The sequence below is a fragment of the Pipistrellus kuhlii genome, unplaced genomic scaffold, assembly GCF_014108245.1.
Source record: "Pipistrellus kuhlii isolate mPipKuh1 unplaced genomic scaffold, mPipKuh1.p scaffold_m20_p_1, whole genome shotgun sequence".
Taxonomy (NCBI): Eukaryota; Metazoa; Chordata; class Mammalia; order Chiroptera; family Vespertilionidae; genus Pipistrellus; species Pipistrellus kuhlii.
Genome location: NW_023425404.1, coordinates 50,145,611 through 50,172,765, shown reverse-complemented (window position 1 = coordinate 50,172,765; position 27,155 = coordinate 50,145,611). Strand labels below are relative to the sequence as shown.

Here is a 27,155-nt window from a genome sequence, read left to right as displayed (position 1 = left end):
AACTGCCCTCCCCTGCTGGTTTGGTCATCCCCAACTTCCCTCCCCTGCAAGCCTGGTTCCCCCAACTCCCCCCCCCACCCCCCCGAGCTACCGTGCCCGGGCTATGTCAGCTGATTTTAAAAGGATCTGCAACATTATCTGCAAAGCAAAGAATACGGACCAGGAACCCAATTAATTTCCCACATAGCCCAAACTTTTCCTTTTTCTCTTGACTTCCACTCTGGACTCCTATTTCTCTTGACTTCCACTCTGGACTCTCCTCCCCCCCCCCCCTCCCACCCAATTTCCCACAACTGCCCTCCCCTGTAGGCCATCTTGTGGCAGACATCTTGTGTCCACATGGGGGTAGCCATCTTTGACCACATGGGGGCGGCCATCTTGTGTATTGGAGTGATGATCAATTTGCATATTACTCTTTATTATATAGGATTGCTACAAGTAGGCTGTTTCATGCTTCTGAGTTATCCACTCGGTTATCTCTTTATGTTCTCCAAAGTTCCACTGGAATGTCACTGCCTTTTTGAGGTCTTTTCTGGCCCCAGTCTGAGTGAAAGCCTCTGCTCTAGAGCCCCACAGAACGAAGTTCCCACGCTGCTGCATTTTTATTGGTCTCCCCACATAAACAGCAAGCCCTCTGGAAACAGAGTGAGGTGTGCTTTTTGTTTTGTTTCTTAATTTCTTGTTTTTTGTTTTTCAGAGTGAGGTTTTTACTGCTGGCTTTCCAATGCCAAACACAGTGCCTGACATAGAGTAGGGATCTAGAAATATTTATTGAACCAAGGAATGAATAAAGGAAAGTAGGATTAGAAGGCAGCACGTGGTACTTTATTTGTTCATTCAGTCCATCAATCATCCTATAAAGACAAGCTCATTCCTGGGCTTCCAAAAGTCAGTTGACACCAAGTTCCTTATCCATGACGTGAAGTCCTCTTAGTCTCCAGAACTGGAAATACGGATTTTTAAACTTTGTAACCCCCTGTGATCATGCCAGTGAAACAGAAGTGTAAGTGGAAATAAACATTCCTGTTCACAGATAAGAAAACGAAGTCAGAAAGCAGTAGAATAATTGTAAAAAGCTCATCTCTTATGCTTAGATCTAAGGTTATCTCAAGAATTGGATGGTTTGCTCAGTCTGTGCTGACGTTCAAGCTGGTCTGTGACTCTTTCTATACCCCCCATCAGTCTCCTACAAATGCACACCCCAAAGCAGGCTCCTACTCCCACTGGGCAAACCTGTCCATGTATAATCTAGTATGCATTTACTTGGAAAAAATCACTAGAACACTATCACAAATTTCCTGTTAACCAGGGTTCTTCTCCACTGGGCACATTCTCATCTTATAGATCAGGATTTGAACACTAAAGGCTAGCTTTCTGTCTTGTAGAAACTTGCAACAAAGGGTAGAGAGATTGTCATTCACAATGTACAAGCAATCTGGTTAGTTTGTGTTTATTTGACCTATTTTCTTTAATCCACGCTAAGATGAACTAAAATATTTGTTCACCTGGTGTCTGTCCCCTGAGGCTTGAGCATCCAAATATACTAAATTAGAGTCCCGATGCATAAAATTTGTGCAACAGCAGGCCTTCCTTCCCCCAGCTGCCAGCACCGGCTTCCCTCTGGCACCTGGGACCCGGGCTTTCCTCACAGCCCCAGCTTCGTCCAGAAGGTCGTCAGGTCTAATTTGCATATTACACTTTTATTATTATAGATTATTATAGATAGTTGACTCACCATAAAACTTGAGCTCCGTCCACTTGTGAACCCAACAATGATGTCAGCTTTTCAGGTAAGTGGGCTGTTCTCTTTGTTGATTAAAGTTTTAAGGCAGTTGAGTGTCTGGCTCCACTTAGTGCTGAAATGTCATAATGCAACCTGGTTACAGTTCCAAACCACAAAAATCAAGGAAAGGTCATCTACAGGCCTCTTTTCTGTTTAAATATGTAGCAATGATATTCAATTTGAGACATTCAAGTTCAAATCCTTCCTGAAAATAATAAAAACTGGGGGCAAGAAATAGGAGTCCAGAGTGGAAGTCAAGAGAAAAAGGAAAAGTTTGGGCTATGTGGGAAATTAATTGGGTTCCTGGTCTGTATTCTTTGCTTTGCAGATAATGTTGCAGATCCTTTTAAAATCAGCTGACATAGCCCGGGCACGGTAGCTCAGTTGGTTAGAAGATGGTCCCCATATACTGCGGTTACAGATTGGATCTCCTGTCAGGGCACATACAAGAATCAACCAATGAATGCATTAATAATTGTAACAATAATTTCTGTCTCTCTCTCAAATCAACAACCAAAAATTTAAAAAACATTAAATCAACTGTCATAATGCCATTACTAAGACTTCATGAAGGAAGGAAAAGGGCTCAGAGTAAGACTAGAATCAGAAGCTACAGGTTTTTCAATTGCATCACTATAGTAGCCCAAAGTTTTTAAATTCTCACCTGAGACATAAGTTTTTATTGCTTTTTAGAGAGAGAAGAAGTGGGAGAAAGAGACAATGTGAGAGAGAAACATTATATGTGCCCCAACTGGGGATCAAACCCGAAACCTTTTTGGAGTATGGTACAATACTCTGACCAACTGAGCCACCTGGCCAGGGCTAGCCTAAATTCTGAGTTTACTTTACACAAAGTTGATAGTATAGCCTTGGTGTGGTTCATTTGGTTGAGCAATCGTCCCATGCCACTTCCCAGGTTAGGGCATGTGCCTGGGGGTGAGCTCGATCGCTGGGCAGGGGGTGTGTAGGAATGATGTTTCTCTCTCCCTCTCTCATCCTGTTTCTCCAAAATCAATAAATAATTTTTTAAAAAATTGATGCTGTACTACTGTGTTATTTTAGATTTGCTAAGCCATAGAAGGGGCTCTGTATGCTTCTAATAAACATTTGATAGAGGATAATGGCATACTATATTGAATTTCTTTCAAGTATTGCATCATAAAATATATTTATTTGGTCTTCGGTATCACTCTGTCCATCAAGAATTGAGTCAAGTCAAACACTGAAGTTTGAAGTAGACAATGAGACATTTGTGCGTGCGCGCGCACACACACACACACACACACACACACAAGAGAGGGAGGAAGATAAGAAAACAGGCCATTAAAAAAGAGAAACAAAGCACTTTCCCACTGATTCTTGGTTTTCCGTTCACTCTGTCAGTTCCTGCTTTTTACATAAGTTTCTGGTCACTTATATAAATTGTATATATTCACTTAAGCTTTAGATTCCAGTTTGATTCGAGAAAGTCATACCAAAAATGATTTCCTTCTTTAGCTCCAGGTTCCAGAAATGTTAGGTGGTTTTCATTCTGCTCACGGGCAGGTACTAAGCCTGTTACTTCCTGGGTGGTGCCTGCAGTAGGTATTCTTTCATGTAATGAGTGCTGCATTAATCTCACTGATTAATGAACAAACAACCAGGCTTTACAACTAGAATTGATTCTACGTGATACTTCATGTTGGGTTGGGAAATATCTAATAAGGCTGTGTAGTAAAAGTAATTTGATCCTCACATATTTTATATTTTGATAGGGACAAAGCCTTCATTTTTATGCCTGAAAGACAGAGGGGTCATGCTTATTACAGTATAATCCTCCAGTTTTCCCAATGAATAGAGTTATAGAAATGAGATTGCCTCTGCGTAAATACATTAATCTGTTTCCAGGCTCAGAGTTTTGGCGAGGACAATTTCAATTGTTCATTGTTCTCCTTTGAATGGGCCTCTCTGTGTAATCAGAAAAACATTTTCTTAACGACCATTACAAAATAATTAAAAGAATAGGATACAATGGCATTGTGCTACCAGACAGAGATAACTCTATAACATTTACCTAAAATGTTATAAATAAAAAGGTACTGTTTAAAATCTTATGACTTTTTTTTTAATCCTCATCTGAGGATATTTTTTCCATTGACTTTTAGAGAGAATGGAAGGGAGAGGGAGAGACAGAGAGAAACATTGATGTGAAAGAGAAACATCAATTGGTTGCCTCCCACATGCCCCTAACCAACGCCCATGCCCCTGACCAGGACAAGGAGCCTGCAACTGAGGTACGTGACTGCAGGCCAACTCTCTATCCACTGAGCCAAATTATCATATTACGCTTTTATTATTGTAGATTAATGTATTCTTTTCTATATGAACTACTTTTGGCCCACCTTGTATTATATATTCACACACACACACACACACACACACACACACACACACACACAGATGAAGGGGAACCAAAGATTACAACCGTAAAGACATGTTCCTAACGGTGAAGGGCAAAATACAAAAATAAAACATCCCATTAATTGAGGGAGCATGTTATATAAATCCATCAGTCTTTTTCTCTTTGATGAGCTTTTGAGCTATTTGACAAGACATTTTTGCCTTTGCCACCTGGTGACAGGATGGCCGTAAAAGCAGTGGCTGACCGACCACTTTTCTCCTGTGAGATGCCTTCCACAAAGTATTCAGCGTTCCCCTTTGCAACCACAAAAGAGCATCTCTTGATGACTCCTGTGAGCAGACAGCAGCCATGGAGTCACTGAAAAGGGAAACCATGCAGTGAGAAATAAGGGACTGCCTTTTTGCACTCCCACTTTGTCTCCAACCCAGCGTGAATCAGAGGATAGGGACTAAAAGAGGGAAATGAATACAAGGGTGAACATTTTGCCCAATTTTGCAGAGTGATAGAAAAGGACAGATGGTAGATGAATCAGACGGGAGCTGTTTTTATCTTTTCCTTTTCTAGATACTTTTCTTTTTGTGTGTCTGAATTTGTATGTCTGTTTGTGAGAGAGAAACACAGAAAAGGGGAGACTGGGACTCATTTCTGAATGTGTGTAAGAGGCCATATGCAGACACAGTTACACACAGACACTTAGAGGTGTAGATATAATTGGAGACAAAACTATTGTACTTGCCTGCCAATTTTTCTAAATGAATATGTTCACAGATTTCATAGCATTAATGAATTGTAAAAATAACCGTCTATTGAAGCGGGGTGAAGCTGTTGGTCCTAAGTTTGAGAATATTTTAAGAGAACATTAAACTAATAGTGTCAGTTAGAGAGGCCAAGTTCTCAAATATGCTTACAGAAGAAACCAATTAGCAGGAACAGAAGAGCAGCACATAGTTTAGATTTCAGATTTAGGGTCTTGGGTATTCATTATAATTTTACAACTTCCATATGATGTGTGATTTGTAAATTAAAATATATGCTCTGTGAGTATCCTCTATAATAAAAGCCCAATATGCAAATTATCCCCTCAGGAGTTTGACCACTTGGTATGATTTTGCTGGCCACCAGGGGGCGGCACAGAACATGGCAGGTGACACAGTGCTGGTGGCAGACGGCAGTGGAGGTGCTGCCAGCCCGATGGGCCCCAATGAGAGCTAGGACTGTGGCGGGATGGTGGAGCAGGTGAGCGGGCAGTGCTAGGCCAAGGTCAGTGCGAGTGGGAGCCTGATCACCTGGCAGATGGTGACCAGTGGCAGAGGCCAGGGTCAGGGCCACCACCTGGCTCCCAGGCCCTGAGGGAGCAGGCAGGGGGCCTGGCCCCAACCTATCACTCTGCAGGTAGGATGGTAGAACAGGTTTATAGGCAACTACAAATGTTTAAAGTTTAAAAAAGCAATGCATGCCCTAGCGGATTTGGCTCAATGGATAGAGCATTAGCCTATGGACTGAAGGTCCCAGGTTTGATTTTGGTCAAGGATACTTGCCTGGGTTGCGGGCTTGATCCCTAGTAGGGGGTGTGCAGGAGGCAGCCAGTTAGTGATTCTCTCTCATCATTGATGCTTCTATCTCTCTCTCCTTCCTCTTTCCTCTCTGAAATCAATAAGCACATACATTCTTTTTAAAAAAACAATACATGAGCTATAGTTATGATACACTAGTAATGCTGCTCAAAGCTGACTGATACACAATGTTGGTAGCATTGCTGTGTAGCTTTGACATATTCCTGAGATAAACTAAGAAATATTTATCATCACGCCAACATACCTGTGCAGTGCTGAGGTATGTAATTACTCTATTACAGTAATTTTAGTAATAGAGATATTTTTTGTTGCAAACTAAAAATAATAGATTGCTGATTGAGATAGACAAAAAACAAGCCTAAACCCTTCTAACGGCCCAGTAAAGAGCTGCAGAGATAAACTTCAAGTCTGACTCTACAGCGCAGGGTTTTCTCCACTATATCATGTTCTTTCAGAGTGCTATTGCCATTACAATTCTAGCTAAACATCATCCCAGAGAAAGTTAGTGAAAGTCAGCCTTAGGAGAAAAAATGAAAGTGCTACTTGACGCAATTCTAAAAGTTACATAGAAATGCAAAGTAGCCATCTCTTTTGAAGAACTGAAAAAGAGAACTTGTTTTCCCAGATATAAATACACAGTGTAAAGTCATAAGAATTAAGACTGTGGTGTTTGTGTAAGGATAGACAAATAGAATGAAGTAGAGAACTCATGCACATTAGATTTTTTAAAAAATCAATTTAAGGTCCAAAGAGCTGTTTCGTTTTTAAGATTTTTTTAAAAAAATTTATTGTTAGAGAGAGAAGGAGAAAGAAAGAGAGAAACATTGATATGAGATCAGAACATCGATTGGCAGCTTCCTGCACTCTCCACATTGGAGATTGAGCCTGCAGCCCAGGCATGTGCCCTGGGAATTGATTCAGCAACTCCTCGGTGCACACCAACTGAGCAATCATTGGATTCTTAACAAAGAATACTTCAGAGCAGGGTGGAAATAACTGTCTTTTCAATAAGTGATACCAGGATATTAAAACAAGAATCTTGGGAAGAAGAAAAAGAAACAACCATAATTCATAAAACACACAAAAATCAATTCAAGGTGGATTGAAAGGCAAAAAAATATTAAGTATCTAGAGAATAATATAGAACATTTTCATGATTTTAGGATAAGGAAAGCATTCTAAAATAGGACACACATTTAAAAGTTGGTAAATTTGACTATTAAAATTAAGAACTTCTAATTAACAACAAAAAAACACTAAGAGAATGAAAATATAAGCTACAAAAAGGAAAAGAAAATTATAACATATATAACTGCCAAGGGCTTGTATCCAGCATATATAAAAAACTACTAGAAATCAACAAGAAAAAGATAATTAATGCAATTGAAAAATAGGCAAGAGACTTGAACAGACATTTTACAAAAGAGCATATAAAAATTCAATAAATACATTAAAATTGCCCAACCTCATTAGTAATCAGGGAAATATAAATTAAAACTACATTGGATAATACTACATATCCACTAGAATAGCTGAAATTAAATAAACTGACAACTGTTGGCAAGGATGTGAAGCACTGGAACTCTCATAGACTGCTGGTGGGAATGTTACAACAATTTGACTTTCTCTAGTAAAGTTAAAGAAACACATACCCTACGACCAAGCAATTCAATACTCTGCTACCCAACAGAAATGTGTGCACATATATATCAAAGAGATATGTACATAAATCTTCATGGTAGTATAGTACTATTTGTGATCTCTCCAAATTGGAAACAACCCAAATATGGCATTGATAGTGGATTGGATTGGATAAATATGTAATGTGATATAATTACACAATTGAATGATATACAACAGTGAAAATGAACACTTTAGCTGAGTAGGGGTTACCAGGGTGTTTGCTTTGTGATAATTTACTGAACTATACATTTTTGTATTGTGTACTTTGATGATTGAGAGTTAAATTCTACAACAAAAAAGGTTTTAAACAGAGAAAAAAAGAGCGGATTTTTTTATTTTTTATTCCTCTGTTCAATTCCACAGGAGCAAAAAGGTATAGAGTGCTTATGTGTTAAGCTTGGTGCTCTTTTTATGAAGCCAGAGGGCAATCGGATACAAAGATGAATGCCATGATTCCTGTGCTCAAGATGCTTACAATCTTATGGGGATGAGAGATATATAAAGTATGACAAGGTGGGATTAAATAAGCAATAAGTGAAGATATTGTTGTGCTATTTGCATTATTGGGTTCCTACACAATGTTATGTTATTTAAAACTAGAGGCCCGGTGCACAAATTCATGCACCAGTGGGGTCCCTCAGCCTGGACTGTGGGGTCAGGCCAAAACTGGTTCTCTGGCATCCTCCGAAAGGTCCTAGATTGCAAGAGGGTGGAGGCCTGGCCGAGAGACCCCACTGGTGCAAGATCAGGGCCAGGGAGAGACACAGGGGAAGGACCGCAGGAGGGTTTCAGAGCCTGTCCAGCATGTCTGGCTCAGTCCTGATCTGCTGGACCCCAGTAGCAAGCTAACTTACCGGTCAGAGCATCTGCCCTCTGGTGGTCAGTACATGTCATAATGAGTGGTTGAATGGCTTAGCATATCATTAGCATATTACGCTTTGATTGGTTGAACAGCCTTCCAGTCAACCAGACACTTAGCTGATTATGCTTTTATTATATAGGATTGTGTTATAAAAGTGAATGTCTCTGTAGAAAGAACCGAGGTATAATAATAATAATAAAAAAATAATAAAAGTTCTTTTTTCTTCAGTAATTTCAGCAGTAAAGATGTTTTTGTTATTGTAGCCTAAAAATAACAGATTGGGTCATCAACCAGACAAAAACAAGCCTGAACCTTCTCATGATCCTTTAACTTCATACTCCAGAGCTTTTTCATTTCTATTATCAACTTTGGCCTTGAAGTTTTCCAAGCACTTATACTGCAGAAATTTATTTTTTAAAATCATATTATATCTTATCCTTGACTTTTGCATAAGTCATGGTCTTTATTTCCTTTATTTTCCTTGCTATACACAATATTATCATTAACTCAGTACTTCTCACAAACATTATTATTACTTTTGTTACCCATTGTAAGAAACATGCCTCTGATTTATCTTCATAGTGGCAGGCCATTACTGAATTTCTCCAGAGAATGAGGGGGTGGGGAGAAAGGATGAGAGTTGTACACATGGCTGACAGCACATGTTCTAGGAAGATTCCCCTAGACAAAGGGAGGTGGAGGCAACTAGAGAAGGCCACAGCTCATTTTTTAAAATAACCCAATGGGAGGCAACAAGACCTAGGCAACTTATTAGGAAACTAGAGGCCTAGGTGAAATGCCTACTTAGGTAAATTCCTACAGAAACAGAGAGGGAAATGTTTAATTCCTTCTTGAAGGGAAATTGAAATTCAGGGAAGGCTTCACATTTGATCTGAGTTTTGAGTAAAGAATAAAGAGAAGCATGTCTGTGGATGTAGAAGAGGGTGAGGCACCTCCAAGCCAGGACACAGGGTAAACAAAGGCAGGAAACATTTCTGTGAAAGTCCAGAGACCAGAAATAAAACTGTCATGGTTGAAACAAGGTGTGTTTTGAAAGCCAGTTTTAAAATCTTTAAAGATAATACAAATGCACATCCATCTCATTGTGTAGAACCAGTGTCTTATTTTCTGAGAATAGATGCTAATACTCCTCAGTCATTTCTCAATACAATGTATTTAGATTATTTCCACTCCTCTTAATCTCATTCATTTTCCTCCCATTAGCCCTTTCAGCTAGAATGATAGACTTCACAAAAGGCAGTGGCTGTCTCTGATAAAAATATGTAACCAGGAAGAGCTTTAGTCTGATTTGGCAGCCTGAACACTGAATCCGAAGCAGGCTATCTGGGTCCTGGTCAAAGAGCTCCATGAACTGAATTTGGCCGTTTTGACCACAACTTTTTTTTCCTTTTTTTTTTTTTTTTTTTTTACCTAAAAGTAAGATGATCTCCAAGATCCCTTCTATTATAATGGTCTTTTCAGAAGGTGAACTGTGAGCTAATTAGCAGCTTACCATCCTGTCTTTTAGAAGATTTGCCTCAGATGCTTGGCACAAAACAAATTAAAATATTTACTTCCTAAAAAAGGTAGAGTTACCCAGACAATGCTGAGGTAAGGGGAAGAATCTCAACCTAGGTATATGATAAACTACGCTAGCAATGCTAATCTGTCATTAAAGCTTAATTAAACTAGATTCAGAAATCTGTATTCTTGACTGATGATATTGCTTTTTAAAAAAAAATTGTAGTAAAATATACATAACATAAAGCTACCTTTTGATCATTTTTAAGTGAACAGTTCAGTGGCATTATGTGCATTCATAATGTTGTATAATCATCATGATTATTTATCAATGCTACTATTTTTATAGTTTCCTTAGAAAATATTATTTTAAATACTGTACACTCTGTCCACTTTCCCATTGAATTAAAAGGAAAAGTTTTTTGTTTTTGTTTTTTTCGTACCTGCATCATAGTAGTTCTCAATTTGGGACCATTTTTTCTCATCAGGGGGCATTTGGCAATGTCTGGTGACATTTTTTATTATCACAGCTGAGGGGAGGGAATGTTATTAACATCTACTTGGTACATGCTAAACATCCTACAATGCACAGGACAGTCCCTCTCTGCAAAGAATTGACCTGCCCAAAATGTCATTAGTGTTGATTTTAAGAATGCTTCCTCTTTCAGAATTAATATGGGGCTCAATGCTCCTCACTTTCAGCAATGGAGAGCCATGGTAGCAGTAAGATTGGGAAAAGTCTGAAACCTAATGAAACACACAAGGCTTAGGCAGGTAAAAAAATGAGCAAAATAAAAATGAGCTATAAATATTCCCTTTCCGCTTGGTGATCCCCTCACTGTCCTGCTGTCTAATTCTATGGTATGGTCATTTTATAGCCTTCGCCTGGTACAAGGTTTATCAGTGGCACCAGTATAATATTAAAAAGGCTGGCTCAAAATGTGAGAGGCCTAAACTTAGACAGTATTTAATTACTTCTTCCTTGGGATGAGTTCCTTTTAAGAGGCAATCTCTCCTTGAAATTTGGCTTCTACTGTACCTTCATTCCTACTATCTCACCCCCGATTTACTAGAATAAGGTCCAGTTTTGATGGTTAATTATATGAGATCATTTTTCAAGAGAAATGTTAGCTTGGTTAGACCCAGCTGAGGCCCTACCAGAAAAAATAAGCAGTAATTCCTTTTATGACTTCTCTCTCCCTTATTTGCATTCTAACATGTTTTCATGAATTGGAAATAAAGGGGTGAAATTGCAGCTTGTGCTGGGAATTACAGACAACCCTAGAAGAGTGTCACATCAGTGATTATCATCTTGTGTGTCATAGAACAAAAAAGGCTGAGAACAGCCCTTGATGGTGTTGCTAAATGGTTAGTGCATCAGCCCATGTACCAAAAAGTCTCAGATGGGATTCCTGGTCAAGTTTATGTACCTAGGTTGTAGATTCCAACCCTGTCGCTGGTCAGGCATGTGTGGGAGGCAACCAGTCCATGTGTCAATTGACATGTCTCTCACATTGATGTTTCTTTCTCTCTCTCCCTTTCACTCTCTTTAAAAATCAATGAAAAAAAAATATCCTCAGGTGAGGATTAACAAAACAAAATAAAAAGCCTGACAACTATTGGCTTATTAGAAATTTTAGTAATATCTTAAATAAAACATAATTAGAAAGGTAAAGCTGTACTGTAAAGAATATACATTGTGCCGAAACCGGTTTGGCTCAGTGGATAGAGCATCGGCCTGCGGACTGAAAGGTCCCAGGTTCGATTATGGTCAAGGGCATGTCCGTTGGTTGCAGGCACATCCCCAGTAGGGAGTATGCAAGAGGCAGCTGATCAATGAGTCTCTTTCATCGATGTTTCTAAATCTATCCCTCTCTGTAAAAAATCAATTATATATATATATATATATATATATATATATATATAGTAATGAACTTTCAATAATTTTATATAACCTGCTTTTAGAATTCCTATTACTGTTCTCTTCTATTAGAAAATATAATCCATCCTCTGGAATTTGGAGTTTTGTTTTGGTCACCATGTACACTGTCAGTTCAGTTTGTCCATCCATTAGGTCAGTCTTAAATTTCAGGATTTTGACTACTCATTTAAATTGTATAAATCATTTTGACTCCAGGTCTATATTAGGAATTAGATAAACTGTCCTAATACACAAAATATGGGAAAATGTCCAGGTGTCAGGATCTGTAGTTGATGTTTATAAAGTCTCAAATATTGCTGTCAAGAAAAGATTACATTTGACCCAAAGAAAAAATTGCTCATGCATCCCGTTGTACACTCTGAGGGATATTCATTCAAAGGAAGTCAGCAAGCGTTGTGTGTGTGTGGGGGGGGGGGGGGGAAGGGGGTTGCTTAAAACTAAGACCCAAATTAATTAATACTTTCAGTAAGTGAAAAATGTCAGCTCTCCAAAGACATCAGTTAACACTACACAGAGTTTTACATAAATGTTAAAGGCATGCCTTAAAATTAAGTACCTATTCATTTTGAAGTTATTTATTACATGTTCTTACAAGCTAATGTCTTTTTAAAGAATGGCACTTTTTGTACTTGTTCAGTAGAAACTTATCTGGCCACTGGGTAAAAGCTAGCAATAAAATGACTGGTGTGCAATGTGTTTAAGGTAGTTTTCAACATGGTTCCCTTATTTTTTATTCAAGATGGCAGTGAGGAATGACTGGATATAATCTGTGCTGGTTTATTAGCTATTTGCTCCTGGTGGCCTTGCTCCTAGAATTTTGTCAAAGTTTCAAGCCCACTGGAGATTGACCCCAACCTTTCCTTAAGACATGACCTAGTTACTACTCCTTGTCTCCCAGGTGACCTGCCTTCTTTTCCTTTAATCAAGATTGGCAGGGAAGACAGCCAATGACAATTTTTTTCTTATCATTTGGGACACTAAAAGATAGGCTTCTTGCGTCTTCTTTACTAGAAATATTATAAAGTCGTAAGCATGCAAATCTTTTTGTAACATTATAGTACATCTGATATGTTCTTTCCTTTCCTCTGATATGATGTATATGTGTTATTTGTAGAAAAAGAAAACTGCCCAGGCCAGTAGCTCAGAGGTTAGAGTGTTGGTCCCCACACTAAAGGGTTGTTGGTGTGATTCCTGGTCAAGGGCACATACCTGGGCTGCATATTAGATCCCCATTTTAGGTCAGGTCATGTGTGGTAGGTAGCCAATTGATGCATCTCTCTCATATAGGTGTTTCTCTCTTCTCTCTCTCTATCTCTCTCTCTTTTTTTAAAAAAAAATATATATTTTATTGATTTTGTACAGAGAGGAAGGGAGAGAGATAGTTAGAAACATCGATGAGAGAGAGTCATTGATCAGCTGCCTCTTGCACACCCCCTACTGGGGATATGCCCACAACCAAGGTACATGCCCCTGATCAGAATTGAACCCGGGACCCTTCAGTCCCCAAGCCGGCGCTCTATCCATTGAGCCAAACCGGTTTTGGCTCTCTCTGTCTCTTTTTTAAAATATTTTTATTGATTTCAGAGAGGAAGGAAGAGGGAGTGAGAGACAGAAACATCAATAATGGGGACTGAGCTGCAGCCCAGGCATGTGCCCAGACAGGGACTCAAACTATGACTTCCTGGTTCATGTGTTGATGCTCAACTACTGAGACACACTGACATTCTCTCTCTCTCTCTCTCTCTCTCTCTCTCTCTCTCTCTCTCTCTCTCTCCCTTATTTTCCTCCCTTCCACTCTAAAAATCATTAATGGAAAAAATATTCTTAAAATTAAGTACCTATTGCATTTTCTTGGGTGAGGATTAACAACAACAATAAAAACAACCTAAGTCTAAGCTAATATAATATTTGCCCAACTTAATTCTCCAAGTGACTGTGATGTCCAGATATTTACAGGCATGTGGCTACAGTCTCAGCCTGCTTTTTCCCACATATGCAAAGTTAATAGGTTTCATTGTACATAAATGTTAATAGAAGCATCCTATATAATAAAAGGGTAATATGCAAATTGACTGAATGGCGAAACAACTGGTCACTATGACGCACACTAACCACCAGGGGGAGGACGCTCAACACAGGAGCTGCCCCCTGGTGATCAGTGTGCTCCCACAGGGGGAGCACTGCTCAGCCAGAAGCCCTGAGCTGGACTCCCAGCTGGTGAGCACAGCAGTGGTGGTGGGAGCCTCTCCCACCTCGTGGCAGAGTTAAGGATGTCCAACTGATGTCTTAGGCCCTGTGGACCTAAACATCAGTCAGACATCCCCCGAGGGATCCCAGATTGTGAGAGGGCACAGGCCAGGCTGAGGGATTCCCCCCCTCCCCAGTGCACAAATCTTGTGCACCGAGCCTCTAGTCATTCCTAATAGCCAAAAATGGAAACAACCTAAATGCCCATCAACTAATAATATAAAGAAACCATGTTATATCCATACATTGGAATATTATTCAACAGTAAAAAGTAATGAATGCTACAGACATGGATGAATCTCAAGCACACTAAATGCTACAGACATGGATGAATCTCAAGCACCCTATGCTAAGTGAAAGAAGACAGCCAAAAAAGACTATATATTGTACGAATCCATGTCTATGAAATGTCCAGAGAAGGAAAATCCATAGAGAAAGAAGGTAGGCCTAGAAAGTAGGGAGAATTGGGAGTGACTGCTTGTGGGTTTCTTTTTTCAGATCATGATAATGATCTGGAGTTATAGTAGTGATGGTTGCAGAACTCTGTAAATATACTAAAAATCACTAATTATGCACTTTAAATAGGAAAATGTATAACTCTTAGGGGGCATAAGGCATGACATGATATTCAGTCAGAAAAGTGATTTTATCATGATAGAGGATAAAGCCCGGCTTAAGACTCAAGACAATTACATTCCTACGCAGCTCTTACATAGAGTTAAGAGACCAGAAAGAGCTGAGGTTGTCAGATAAAGATCTTCAAGTGGTGTTCAATTTTTTTCTGCAACTGGAATATCTTCTGCAGTTATAGAAAAGACTAAAAGTTCAATTGGGAAGAAACTTCTGATAAGTTCTCCAGGGTTTCCTGTTTCAGTGAATGGATTCAGTTGCCAAAATTAAAAACCATTTCCTTGGCTGAATTATTGCAACAGTCTCCTAACTGGCCTTCCTGCCATCTGTAGTCTTGTAGGCACAATCACACTTACCTTGAAAAGTCTTTCTGAATTATGAATCTGATTATGTCACTCTTTCTTAAAAACTGGTGATGGCTTCCTATTGCTACTGTGTAAAAATCCAGACCTTTTTGAACCTCTCCATAATTTGGTCCTCACTTAGCTCTTTATCCTCATTACCTGCAACTTATTCTCTACTCTTTATACCAGGGGACCCAAATGGAGTGTACAAGAGCATCCGAGAGTGGGATGAATATATTTGAACTCCTACAAACTGAAAAGCAGCAACAGAAACTATCATATATTGAGAGTCAGTGAGCCACCCCAAAGCTTTGTTCAAGTGGAAGTTAAGAGGAAGCAAACTCCCTTCTGAGGAAGAAGGGAGTATCAGGGAGACACAGAGAAAGAAGAGAGACAGAGTCATCAGAAGTAATAACTGGTTCTAACAACCAGTTATTAGTTGTTAGACCTTGAAAGATTGACTTCTGGTTCCAGTTCCAACCTTTGTACATCCTTATAATACATCATTCTTTTTCTTGAGACAATTGAATGAGTCTTATTTATATTTTTTAAGTGTCTTGTGGGGTTGGGTATCTTTGTTCCATCCTATCTAATAAAAGAGTAATATGCAAATCTGCTGCACCACAAGTGCCCACAAGCCACACTCACCAGCCAATCAGAGAAAGTATACAAATAAACTCAACCAAGATGGCTGCAGCCAAGGAGAAAGCAGGAGGGAGGCTTGGGTTTCCCAGGCGATGGAAGAAGTCAAGATGGAAGAAGTCAAGCTTTCCGCACACCCTGGCCTGCCCAGGCCTCCGCTTAAGACTACAAAATTTCAATTATAGGAGACAAATAAATCCCCTGCCTCCACAGAGCAAGCAGAAGGCTCTGCTCCAGGCTACAAAGTTTCAATTGTAGAAGATAAAAAATAAACCCCAGTTACCAAGGCCTCTGCTTGGGTCTACTGGGGCCACGGCCGGCCTGCAAACCACCACAGGCCCCTCACCCAGGTCGCCCCATGCCCCAAAGGAACCCTTACCCTGACCTGGGACATCCTTCAGGGCAAACCAGCTGGCCCCCACCCATTCACCAGGCCTCTATCCTATCTAATAAAAGAGTAATATGCAAATTGACCATCACTCCAACACACAAGATCAAGATAGCTGCCCCCATATGGTCAAAGATCCTGCCCCCATGTGACACAAGATGGCCACCACAAGATGGCCAGCAGGGGAGGGCAGTTGGGAGGCACCAGGCCTGCAAGGGAGGGCAGTTGGGGGTGGACAGGCAAGCAAGGGAGGGCAGTTGGGAGGGACCAGGCCTGTAAGGGAGGGCAGTTGGGGGTGATCAAGTCTGCAGGGGAGGGCAGTTAGGGGTGGCCAGGCCAGCAAAGGAGGGAAGTTGGGGGGCAAACAGGCTGGCAGGGGAGCAGTTAGACATCAATCAGGCTGGCAGGCAGAAGTGGTTAGGGTCAATCAGGAAGGCAAGCAGGCGAACGATTGGGAGCCAGTAGTCCTGGATTGGAGAGGGTCCCAGATTGGAAAGGGTGCAGGCTGGGCTGAGAGACACCACCCACCCTCACCCTCTGCATGAATTTCGTGCACTGGGCCTCTAGTATAACAATAAGATTCTACCTAATATGCTTTATGTCCATATAAAGGGATTGGTTAAATAAAGTACATCTTTGTATGCATTTACCAAAAGAGGATATGTAGTGCTACACTTTATTTGCATGGAAAGATGCCTACAAGATATTAAGTGAAAAAGCAGATCAGGCAATAGTATGCTATGATATATCCATTTTTGTTTATATTGTATATGTGTATGAATATAGATAGAAAAAGTCTGGAAAGATCTATACTAAAATGTTACCAATAGTTATATCTGTATGAATGGACTTATGGGCAATTTTCATGTTTTGTTTTCCTTTCCGATTCTCTGATGTTTGCTGCTGTTGTTCTGAGCAAGCATTACTTTCACAATCATGAAGATAAACTATTAAATTATTTCAATTTCTAAAAGAAATGGGAAAATTCAGACTTTTAGGGTTTTCCTAATATGTGGTAGAGTAAAGATGAGCTAACCACATAAAGGGGGGATAAATCATTTTTATTTATTCATCAGACATAATATATACCAGCCAAAACACTAGATAATAGAAGGATAAATGGGATAAAGTCTAAGGATCTCACACATTAATAGGACAATAAACATGTAAATAATAGCTATAATACATGTCTAATAAGCATAATATCAGACATGTAAGTTAGTTATAATAGAGACACAAAAAAGAAACAATTCAGAAAGAGACATTCAAATAGGATCATAAAGGATTTATAAAATGAGAAAGGAGTGCATTCAAGGGAAGAAAATAGAAGGCATGAAATAGCACAGTGTGCTATAAAATGATCCAGTCATGTATCATTTCAAATAAGTTATTTGTTTACAGAAATTAATAGGTTTTCCTTTAAATTCCAATAATTTTTATATGGATTTTAAGTAATCCTAACAATGCCCAAATGCCAAAAGATATTAGTGTTTCAAAGTTACTATACTACCCTGGTGAAAAATGTGGTGTTTTGCAAACATTAGCTTCTGTTCTGTCTTGGGATGTTATGTTTTTCTTCTCTAAGAAGATATTGACAAATCCAAACATAGTACCTGAACAGGAGCAGTGAAGTGCATTCAATCCATTATCATGTTTACCTGATATATCAGGGGATTGCTAAAAAGAATACAAACAACATGCTGAAACTAACAGATTTAGTGAAAAACTATGTAGCCTAAAAAAAAAAAAATTAAAAAAGCTTTTAGCTTCTACTTAAAGATCAGACAATGAATACACGAGGATCTGTTGAAAGGGCACTGTATAACACGTGACTAGCTCTGCTCATTGTGTTTTCTGCCTGAGCCTCAGATGGATTTGTTGTGACACCAGCCTAGCAGGAGCAGAAATAGGTACACTGAACCAGAGAAGTAAAGTAAATGAAATAAAGTTTTGGAAAATTACAGGATGATCATTTGAAACCAGCCCCCAAATAAAGTACCCCAACATTAAATTGGGCCACATTTATTTATTTTTTTAAACAATATGCATTTTTTAATCTTTATTGTTCAGATTTTTACAGATGTCCCTCTTCTCTCCCCCCTCCCATAGCTCCCCTCCTATGTGTTCCCACCCCACCTCATGCCCTCACCATCCCACTGTCCACGTCCTTAGGTATTGCATACATGCATATGAGATCTTTGTCCAATCTCTTCCCTCACCCCTTTATAACTGTGGTTTTGAACTCTATATCCAGTAGCTTCCTTTATTCCATTTCTTTCATTTGTGACATATTTCTTTGTCTCTGCATTTTGGATGCTTCCCTGTGTTTGTTTCTATGTATTGGATAGGTGCTAAGTCTCCTTGAGTGTGGCTCAGGCGCCACAATCACCTAAGGTGGACAGTCTTGGTGCACCCCTTTGTGGGCTGTGTGCACAGTCTTGTTGAAGTTGAGCCTTGGTTGCTGTTGGTATCACTGAGCATAACCAATGGACACAGACAGTAGGGGGTGAGGGCCTGTGCTGGGTGAAGCAGCCATGGAGAGGTCAATGGCGGGGGGGTGGGGAGGGGCGGGAAGGAGACTTATGTGATACTTTTAAAAAAAATAATTTTATTTTTATTGTCTCAAGTTTTACATATGTCTCCATTTCTCCCAATTGATCCCCTCACCCCAGCCATTCCCATCCCAGGCAAGCCCCCAAAGCCCCAGTGTCTGTGTCCATTGGTCATGCTAATATGCATGCATACAAGTCCTTTGGTTGCTCTCTAACCTCCCTCTCCCCTACCATTTGTCTCTGGATCTATTCTTGTTCATCAAATTATGTTGATCATTATATCCCACATATGAGTGAGATCATGTGATATTTATCTTTCTCCAACTGGATAATTTCACTTAGCATAATGCTCTCCAGTACCATCCATGCTGTTGCAAATGGTAAACGTTCCTTTTTTTTTTTTTTTTACAGCCAGCATAATATTCCATTGTGTAGATGTACCACAGTTTTTTAATCACTCATCTGCTGGGCACTTAAACTGTTTCCAAATCTTAGCCATGTAAATTGTGCTGCTAGGAACATAGGGGTGCATGTATCCTTTCTGATTGGTGTTTCTGGTTTCTTGGGATATAGTCTACTAATCATCTGAGAGATGCAAATCAAAACAACAATGAAGTACCATCTCACACTTGTGAGAATGGCTATCATTAAAAAAAATCGCATTTTGCATTTTAGAGGACATAGACAAATCAGGCATTGAAAATGAATGTGCATGCTTAAGCGCATGACTTATTTTCATCCGTAACGACCAAAGGTGAGTAGGAGGTGTATTGATGGGTCCCTGAGACGTAGCAGGTCTGGATGAGGCTGCATGGCTCCGGCGAGGGCCAGGGGACCTGAGATTATACTCCCCACCCTGGAGCTGCGATGGGAGGCTGCCTCCCCTGCCTGGGGTGGGGCTGGTCAGGTCTTGGTATCACCCAATGGGGGTGAGGCTGGCTGGACACTTCTATTATGGAGAAAGGGCAAATAGGAATATTAAAGTATTTCCTCTAATCCCCTTTTAATGTGCACAGATTTCATGCATCAGGTCACTAGTATGCATTTAAGTTCTTTGGTTGATTTCTTACCACCACCACCACCACTACCACCACCCTTGCCCCACTGCCCCTCCGTCTGTCTTCCCTCTGAGGTTTGAAGGTCCAATGAGTCTGTGTCTCTACTTACCTTTATTTCTGAAATGGACAGGAAGCATACAATAATTACTCAAAGATGATGTCTTGCCACAAAATCATACCACTCTGACGTGAATGAAAATATCAAAGTGCTTGAGTTATGGAGGTTCTTAATTTCTGGAAATTCTTTAACCTAAGGTTTGAAAAATAAGGCAACTCCGTTTCCTTAAACAGGAATAGAGCCAATAGCTTTTTAAAATTTTATGCAAGGGCAAAGGAAATATGCAGACAAAAGAGGTGCGGGCTTTCTCTGCATCAGCATAATTAATGCTGATCATGTAGCGACAGTTAGCTTGGTATAATGCAAAGAGGAAGGTTAGAGACCCCTGACCTGCATTTAACTCTATCTTAAACAAGACGTGGGACTTTTGAGAAAGTTTCCTGGAACATTTCTGTGTCTTGGGTTCCTCATCTGTAAAACTGTGCGGTTTGAGAGGGCAATATGAAACTAGGCATGCAAAAACATTCTGTAAGAGCTATTCTTTCTCATTTAGAATGGGTTGGCTGCCAGTAACACCATTAGTTGCCATCCATTGAGGGCAGCTTCTGGATTCTCTATTTGGAAGCTCAGCACAATGTAAACGCAGCAGTTTAAGAACAGAAGCCCACACATTCTGAAGTTCTTTCCGTTGGTGAAAGCAGTAACCTTGGAAACCAGGCTGGCTCCATCCCTTTCGCTCATAAAGCTCAGTGTTTCTTGCTTTTCTTTATGTTTGGGGTACTGCTATTTCGTTGCCTTTTTGTTTTGTGTTCTCTCCATATCGTTAACACAAAGGAGATAAGCTCCTTCCACTGAAGCAAGTTCAAAACCTTTCTCGTAGCCCCTTCTCTCCTCCTTTCTTCCCTGCACAGCAGTCGCAGCCCCAAGATGTCCTCAAAGACCAAAACTCCGCGGAGGGGCACCACCGAGACCCTGGGGGAAGGGAACCGAGCAGGTAAAAGCTGAAGGGACACTCCGATTCAGGTCCAAGAGCTAACGCGAACCGCCCAAACGAAAACCAACGATCTTCCCACAGACATAACCCTCGCGAGATAAGACCGCATAGGGGCGAGAGAAGCCCACTTTCTCGCGAGAAGAGGGGGCGTCGTCGGCGGAAACTAGGAAATTGGACCCCTAGGCGACCGACACAGCCGGTGGACAGGGCCAGAGTCAAGTCCACCCCCTTCCGGCTCCTCGCCCCGCCCCCTAGGCTGAGGTGTGGGGGGCCCGAGGTGCGGGCAGCTGGGTTCCGTAGGTTCCTCTCCTGCGGGCGAAGGTTCGTGTTCAAAGCCTCCAGAACGCAGTCCCGGCGGGATTTGAGGAGAGGGGGCGGGGAGGGACGGCGGCCCCGCCCCCTTCTCTGGCTCGCGGGCGGGCGGGCGCGCTGGACCGCCCACTCCCGCTCCCGGCCCCGGGGCCGCGTCCCCTAGGCAACTCCGCTGCCGTGGCCTGAGCCTCTGCCGGCGGCAGGTGTCGGCGGCGAGGCCCCCGAGGCGCAGCCCGGTTCGTCCCCATGGTGGGCTTCGGGGCCAACCGGCGGGCCGGCCGCCTGCCCTCCTTCGTGCTGGTGCTGCTGCTGGTGGTGATCGCGATCCTCGCCTTCAACTACTGGAGCATCTCCTCGCGCCACGTCCTGCTCCAGGAGGAGGTGGCCGAGCTGCAGGGCCAGGTCCAGCGCACCGAGGTGGCCCGCGGGCGCCTGGAGAAGCGCAATTCAGACCTCCTGCTGTTGGTGGACTCGCACAAGAAGCAGATTGACCAGAAGGAGGCCGACTACGGCCGCCTCAGCAGCCGGCTGCAGGCCAGGGAGGGCCTGGGGAAGAGATGCGAGGATGACAAGGTAAGGACGGACGAGTGCGCTCCGCTCTGCCCCCATAGCTTCAGCTCCGGGGTGGGGGGTGTTAGCCCGCTAGCGGCTGCCTCCCGCCTCCCACAGGATTGCAGCCCCTGGAAGGACGCTCTCCTTTACCGCCAACAATCCTGCTTCTGTCGGACTTTTATTGGTGTAATCCCTGCCACATTCTCCAGTCCCTGCCAGAGGAGACTGTTAAACTCTGGTTTTCAAGCGTGGCCTGTGTGTGGATGCCGCCTTTTCGCCAAGCTCAGTTGCTGAGCTGGCAGTAGTAATCATCTGGCCTATGTGGCCGCCTTCCGTTCACAGATACACAAATCTGGGCACTGCCAGATTTTGGTGTGGGTGTTGTTGCCTTAGCCTTATTCCCATGGACACTGATCAATATTAATTAATGTATTTAAAGAACGGAGCCTTCTCTAACTCTACTTATAGTAGCCACCATATATTTTTAATCAGTGTGACTTTTTAAAAATTTCTATAGGGCAATGTACTAAGTAGTTAAAGAATCAATATTACCGCCCTTTTCATGATAAAAATGTTATGATAAATAGACTCTGAAGCTATATAAATAGACTCTGCACCACATTTGTGACTTGGACATAATTAATCCAAAGTTATGTACTTAATTTGAATTATTAATAAAGTTAATCTAAAAGGTAGAATTTAAATTTTTTTCTATGCAACAGAATCTCATTGTTTTCATTGTTTTTGAAAGGATATAAAAATGAAATTTCGTATGTTCAAGTAGCTACTGTGGTTGGTGTTTTATGCAAATGGAAAGTCATACAAAGTTTAAATTTAAAAAGTTTAAAGCTGGACTTGATACTAAACCGTTTTTGTTCTCACTAGCATATTTGGAACTATGTATTAATTTATAACTTATGCAACTTCTGTTGGTGTGGCAGAGTTGTGAAAATTTCTGGGTGGGATAAGTAGATGCTTTTCTTTCTGTATGCTTCTTTGGTAATCTTCACATTGGTTGTGTGTGTGTGTGTGTGTGTGTGTGTATTCCTATTATAATCACATGATTTTATTTTGTATATCAAAATCACTTAGAGTAAATTGTTATCAATTAAAATCTCCATGAGCTCCCAACTTCTTTATTGTCACCAGTTTCTACCTTCATAAAGATTGAGACCCCTAGGTAAGTGCTTTTCTGTAATCCCCTCCTCTTTACCACAGTAGACATCCTCTGAGAGGAGCAAGAGATCAGCAAATTTATACACATACTACACACTAAGCTCTAAAGGTAAAATTCTCTTCGGTGGAGTAGGCAGAAATCTATGAAATTTTGAAATATTTATTTACTATATTTTTATTGATTTCACAGAGGAAGGGAGAGGGAGAGAGACATAGAAACATCAATGATAAGAGTCATTGATCAGCTGCCTCCTGCACACTCCACACTGGGGATCGAGCCACAGCCTGGGCATGTGCCCTGACTTGAAATCTTACCATGACCTCCTGGTTCAGAGGTAGACTCCACTCAATCACTGAGCCATGCTAGCCGGGCTTTGAAGTATTTAAATAAGATCTTTGGACTCGAAATGGTTAGATATTACTATTAAAGTTCTTCTCTCCAATCTGGAAGGAGAGATAAGTCTTTTCTAGTAATTTATACTCTGGATTCCATTTCTTCTATCTACTGGACTGTCACGGTCAGTTTAGTAGGTTTTTACTTTTACCTTCAAACATGTACAGGCATCTTGTTCTAAAAAAAATTTTTATTCCCCCATATTTACTTCCTTCTGCCAATGAACCAATTTCTTTTTTTACTTTCTCTGCTAAACTCCAATTTTTAATGATCTTTAAATGTTTTAACTTATTCTTTCATCCCCATCCCAGTCTTGTTTCCTCCCCTTTTCTGAAGCCATTCACTTGGTCTTCCTAGTCAAATCCAAAAATTATTTTTCTTTTCCATCTATTTAATTTCTCAGTGATTTGGTCCTGTTGATTATCTTTAGCTTCTTGGAGATTATCTCCCTTCTTGCTTCTATAATAATGAACTCTCCAGATTTGTCTCCTACCTTCTTTACTGAATTTCTGTATTTACTATATTCTTTGCTGAATTCCCCCCCCCCCCCCTAACAACCTAATAATGGACTCTACTCATGGGCCTTGCTGTCTCTTTAGAGTAACATTTCTAAAAGTGGTGTATAACAGAGGCACTGTCCTAAGAATTATTAATAGGTGTTCAGGAGGACAAAAAGGAAAACCTCCTTTTTTGAAGGGAAATGTTAGTGTTAAGTGGTATATACTCTCCCTGGAGTTCATAATTGTTACATGCTGTTAAGTCAACTATGACTCCTGGTGACCCTCTGAATGAGTGATGTCCACAATGCCCTGGTCCTCAATAGCAACAGCAACAACATCAACCCTGCTTAGCTCCTGTGGACTCATGCCCATGGCTTCTTTTTTGGAGTCAGTTTCCCTTAAACCTTACTTTCAGAGTGGCTACATCACTCAGTGCATCAAATCAGAATTCCAGCTACCTTTGTCTCCCATTATCTCCTGATCCAAACTTTGTTCCAAACTTCTTGTTTTGCTTACTATTATCTCCCTACCTGCTTTTCTGTGTCGGTTAATTCCTGTTTCTGTAACCTTTGTTCCTGCCATTTGACTTGTAGCCTCTTGTCTCTTTCCTGTGTGTTTTACTACCAAGAGATTATATCAATCTTTAGTTTCTGTTCTATGGCCACCATGAAGTCCTTGGGACTTGTAACTGGAGCGTGCTTTTTCTTTTTTGTGCACAATTTACATTTATTGTTTGAGCCACACTAATTAATTTTGTTCTTCATTTTTCACTTATAGCTTCTTATGTGCTAACTTTGTCTTCTCAACTCAATTTTAAGTTCCTTGAGGAAGGACCATTATTTAAGTTTTTGGTTTTATTTCCTATGTGTTCTTAATAGTTCTTAGTGATGATGCAGTATTATGGGTTACTGAGTTAGGATGGGCCCTAATCCAATGTCTTGAGTCCTTATTAAGAAAACTTGGACACTGATAAACAAAGACACACAGGGAAGAAGGCCATGTGAAGATGGAGGCCTTGATTGGAGTGATGTATCCATAAGCCAAAGGATTGCCAACAACCCTACAAGCTAACAAAGAGGCAAGGAAGGGTCCCCCTCTAGAGACTTCAAGAGAGAGAGAGAGCATGGCCCTATATATAACATAATTTTGGACTTCTAGCCTCCAGAATTGTGAGACAGTAAATTTCAGTTGTTTTGATTGTTGTTTTTAAAAAATATATTTTTATTGATTTTAGATAGGAAGGGAGAGAGCTAAGAAACATAAATGAGAAAGAATCATTGATTGGCTGCCTCCTGCACGTCCCCTACTGGGGATTGAGGCAGCAACCTGGGCATGTGCCCTTGACTGGAATCAAACCTAGAACCCTTCAGTCCACAGGTTCTGAGCCAAACCAGCTAAGGCACTGAATTAGTGGTACTTTGTTTTGGTGACACTAGGAAACTATACAAGATTCAGTAGAAACTGCAGCAAACTTCTTTCTTATTTTTTTGTAGCAAATGATTCTAAAATGTATAAGAAAATATAAATAACCTAATATAGCCAAATTTACAAAAAGAACAAAGTTGGAGGCCTTATACTCCCTATTTTTAAGACAATATAAAGGTGTGGTAATCAAGACAGTGTGGTATTGATGAAAACAAAAATAGGCATATAAATTGCTGTAGAATAGAGTGTAGAAATAGACCCATAGATATATGGTCAACTGATTTTTGTAAAGGTGCCAAAGCAGTTTAATAGGGAATAGCCTGCCACCTGGGCATGTGCCCTTGGCTGGAATCGAACCTGGGACCCTTCAGTCTGAAGGCCGATGCTCTGTCCACTGAGCCAAACCAGCTGGGGCCATATATGTTCTTTAGCTAATCTCTACACCTACCTTTATCCAACCCTCCCTTTTGATAGTCTGTTCCATGTATCCATGCCTATGGCTCTATTTTGTTCATCAGTTTATTTTGTTCATTAGATTCTACATAATAAAATCATATGGTATGTCTTTCTCTGACTGGCTTATTTTGCTTAGCTGTCACAAAGTATAAGAGATCATTCTTTTTTCTTCTTTTTTTTTTTTTTTAACAGCTGAGTATATTCCATTGTATAAGTATACCATACCTTTTTTTTTTTTTTTTTTTTTTTTTTTTTTGGTCTATTCATCTACTGATGAGCACTTGGGCTGTATCCAGATCTTGGCTATTGTAAATAACGCTGCTATGAACATAGGGGTGCATATATTCTTTCTAATTGGTGTTACGTGATTCTTAAGATATATACCCAGAATTGGGAATGCTGGATCAAAAGGCAGTTCCATTTTGAGGAAACTCCATACTGTTTTCCATAGTAGTTGCACCAGTCTGTATTCCAATCCAGAATGCAGGATGGATCCCTTTTCTCCACATCCTCACCAGCATTTGTCTGTCAGTAGCTACTCTGACAGGTGTGAGGTGATACCTCATTGTAGTTTTAATTTGCATCCCTTTAGTATTATGTAGTGAATATCTTTGTCTCTTGTTATGGCCTTTGCATTTTGTTTTCTTAAATGATACAAAGTGTTCTTTATATTTTTGGAGGAAGGGACGCCATACCTCTACTCAATTAAGAGAACATTTTTATCAATATGGAGGTCTTTCTTTTTTACACATATGCCATGAATTCATAGGGAATGAGTTCCTGCAGCTCAGGCTCCTTTCCATTGGTTCTCACAAAGAGTGCTTCTCTGGGTGGAGTAGGCTGACGCTTCAGTTGAACCCAGGTACCTTTCTTTTTGGTTTCCTTCTTTTTCTGATCATTTTCCTTCACACATTTCAGGAAGCTATCTTGGCTCTTAGAGTACTTAACATGTTCAATACCTACTTTGATTCTCTTGGCAAGAATCTTGTCGTTAACCTGTTTATTCACAGCAGTGCCCACTGCATGCTGGGTAACACTGTAGACTCTTAACAGTTTTGCCATGGTAACATTTGTGAGGCATTCCTTTTTTAACTGTTCCCATTCTCTTGATGACCACAGTATCACCTTTCTTGTAGATTCCCATGTATGTGGCCAAAAGAACAATTCCATATTTTCTAAAAGGCCCAGAAAACATATAGCCAGTGCCTCTACTCTTTCTCTTTGTGTTTTGGTGAATTACTCAAAGATGGTGGTTCTGGCGGAGAAGTTAAGGCCTTTGTGTTTAAGTCTGTTTTGTCAGATATGAGAATTGCTACCTCAGCTTTCTTTCGTTTCCATTTGTGGGGAATATTTTTTCCATTCCTTCACATTTATTCTGTGTGAATCTTTGGTTCTGAATTGGGTCTCTTATAGACAGCATATATATGGGTGATGTTTTCTTATCCATTCAGCTACCCTATGCCTTTTGATTGGACTATTTATCCATTTACTTTTAAGGTTACTATTGATAGGTAATTATTTATTGCCATTTTTTGCTCTATACTTATGTTCTTCTCTCTCTATTTCTTCTTCTTAAAGCAGTGGCTCAGTGGTTGAGCATTGACCTATGAACCAGGAGGTCACAGTTCAATTCCAGGTCAGGGCACATGCCTGGGTTTTGG

At 40.6% G+C, this 27,155-nt stretch overlaps 1 protein-coding gene and 1 pseudogene across 5 annotated transcripts in view; one reads left to right on the top strand and one right to left on the bottom strand.

The window, feature by feature from the left end:
• Positions 1-4,328: 4,328 nt before the first annotated feature.
• On the bottom strand, positions 4,329-26,716 carry LOC123652556 (annotated as a pseudogene).
• Positions 20,892-27,155, top strand: part of GOLM2 (golgi membrane protein 2) — an 82,946-nt gene continuing 76,682 nt past the window's right edge. The window contains exon 1 of one of the 5 annotated variants that reach the window (XM_045583153.1): positions 20,892-21,564. In XM_045583153.1, the coding sequence (XP_045439109.1) occupies positions 21,238-21,564 (327 nt within the window). In that variant the 5' untranslated portion in view covers positions 20,892-21,237. The remainder of the gene's footprint in view (positions 21,565-27,155) is intronic. The other 4 variants (XM_036443724.2, XM_045583158.1, XM_036443744.2 and 1 more) reach the window with 4 other exon arrangements.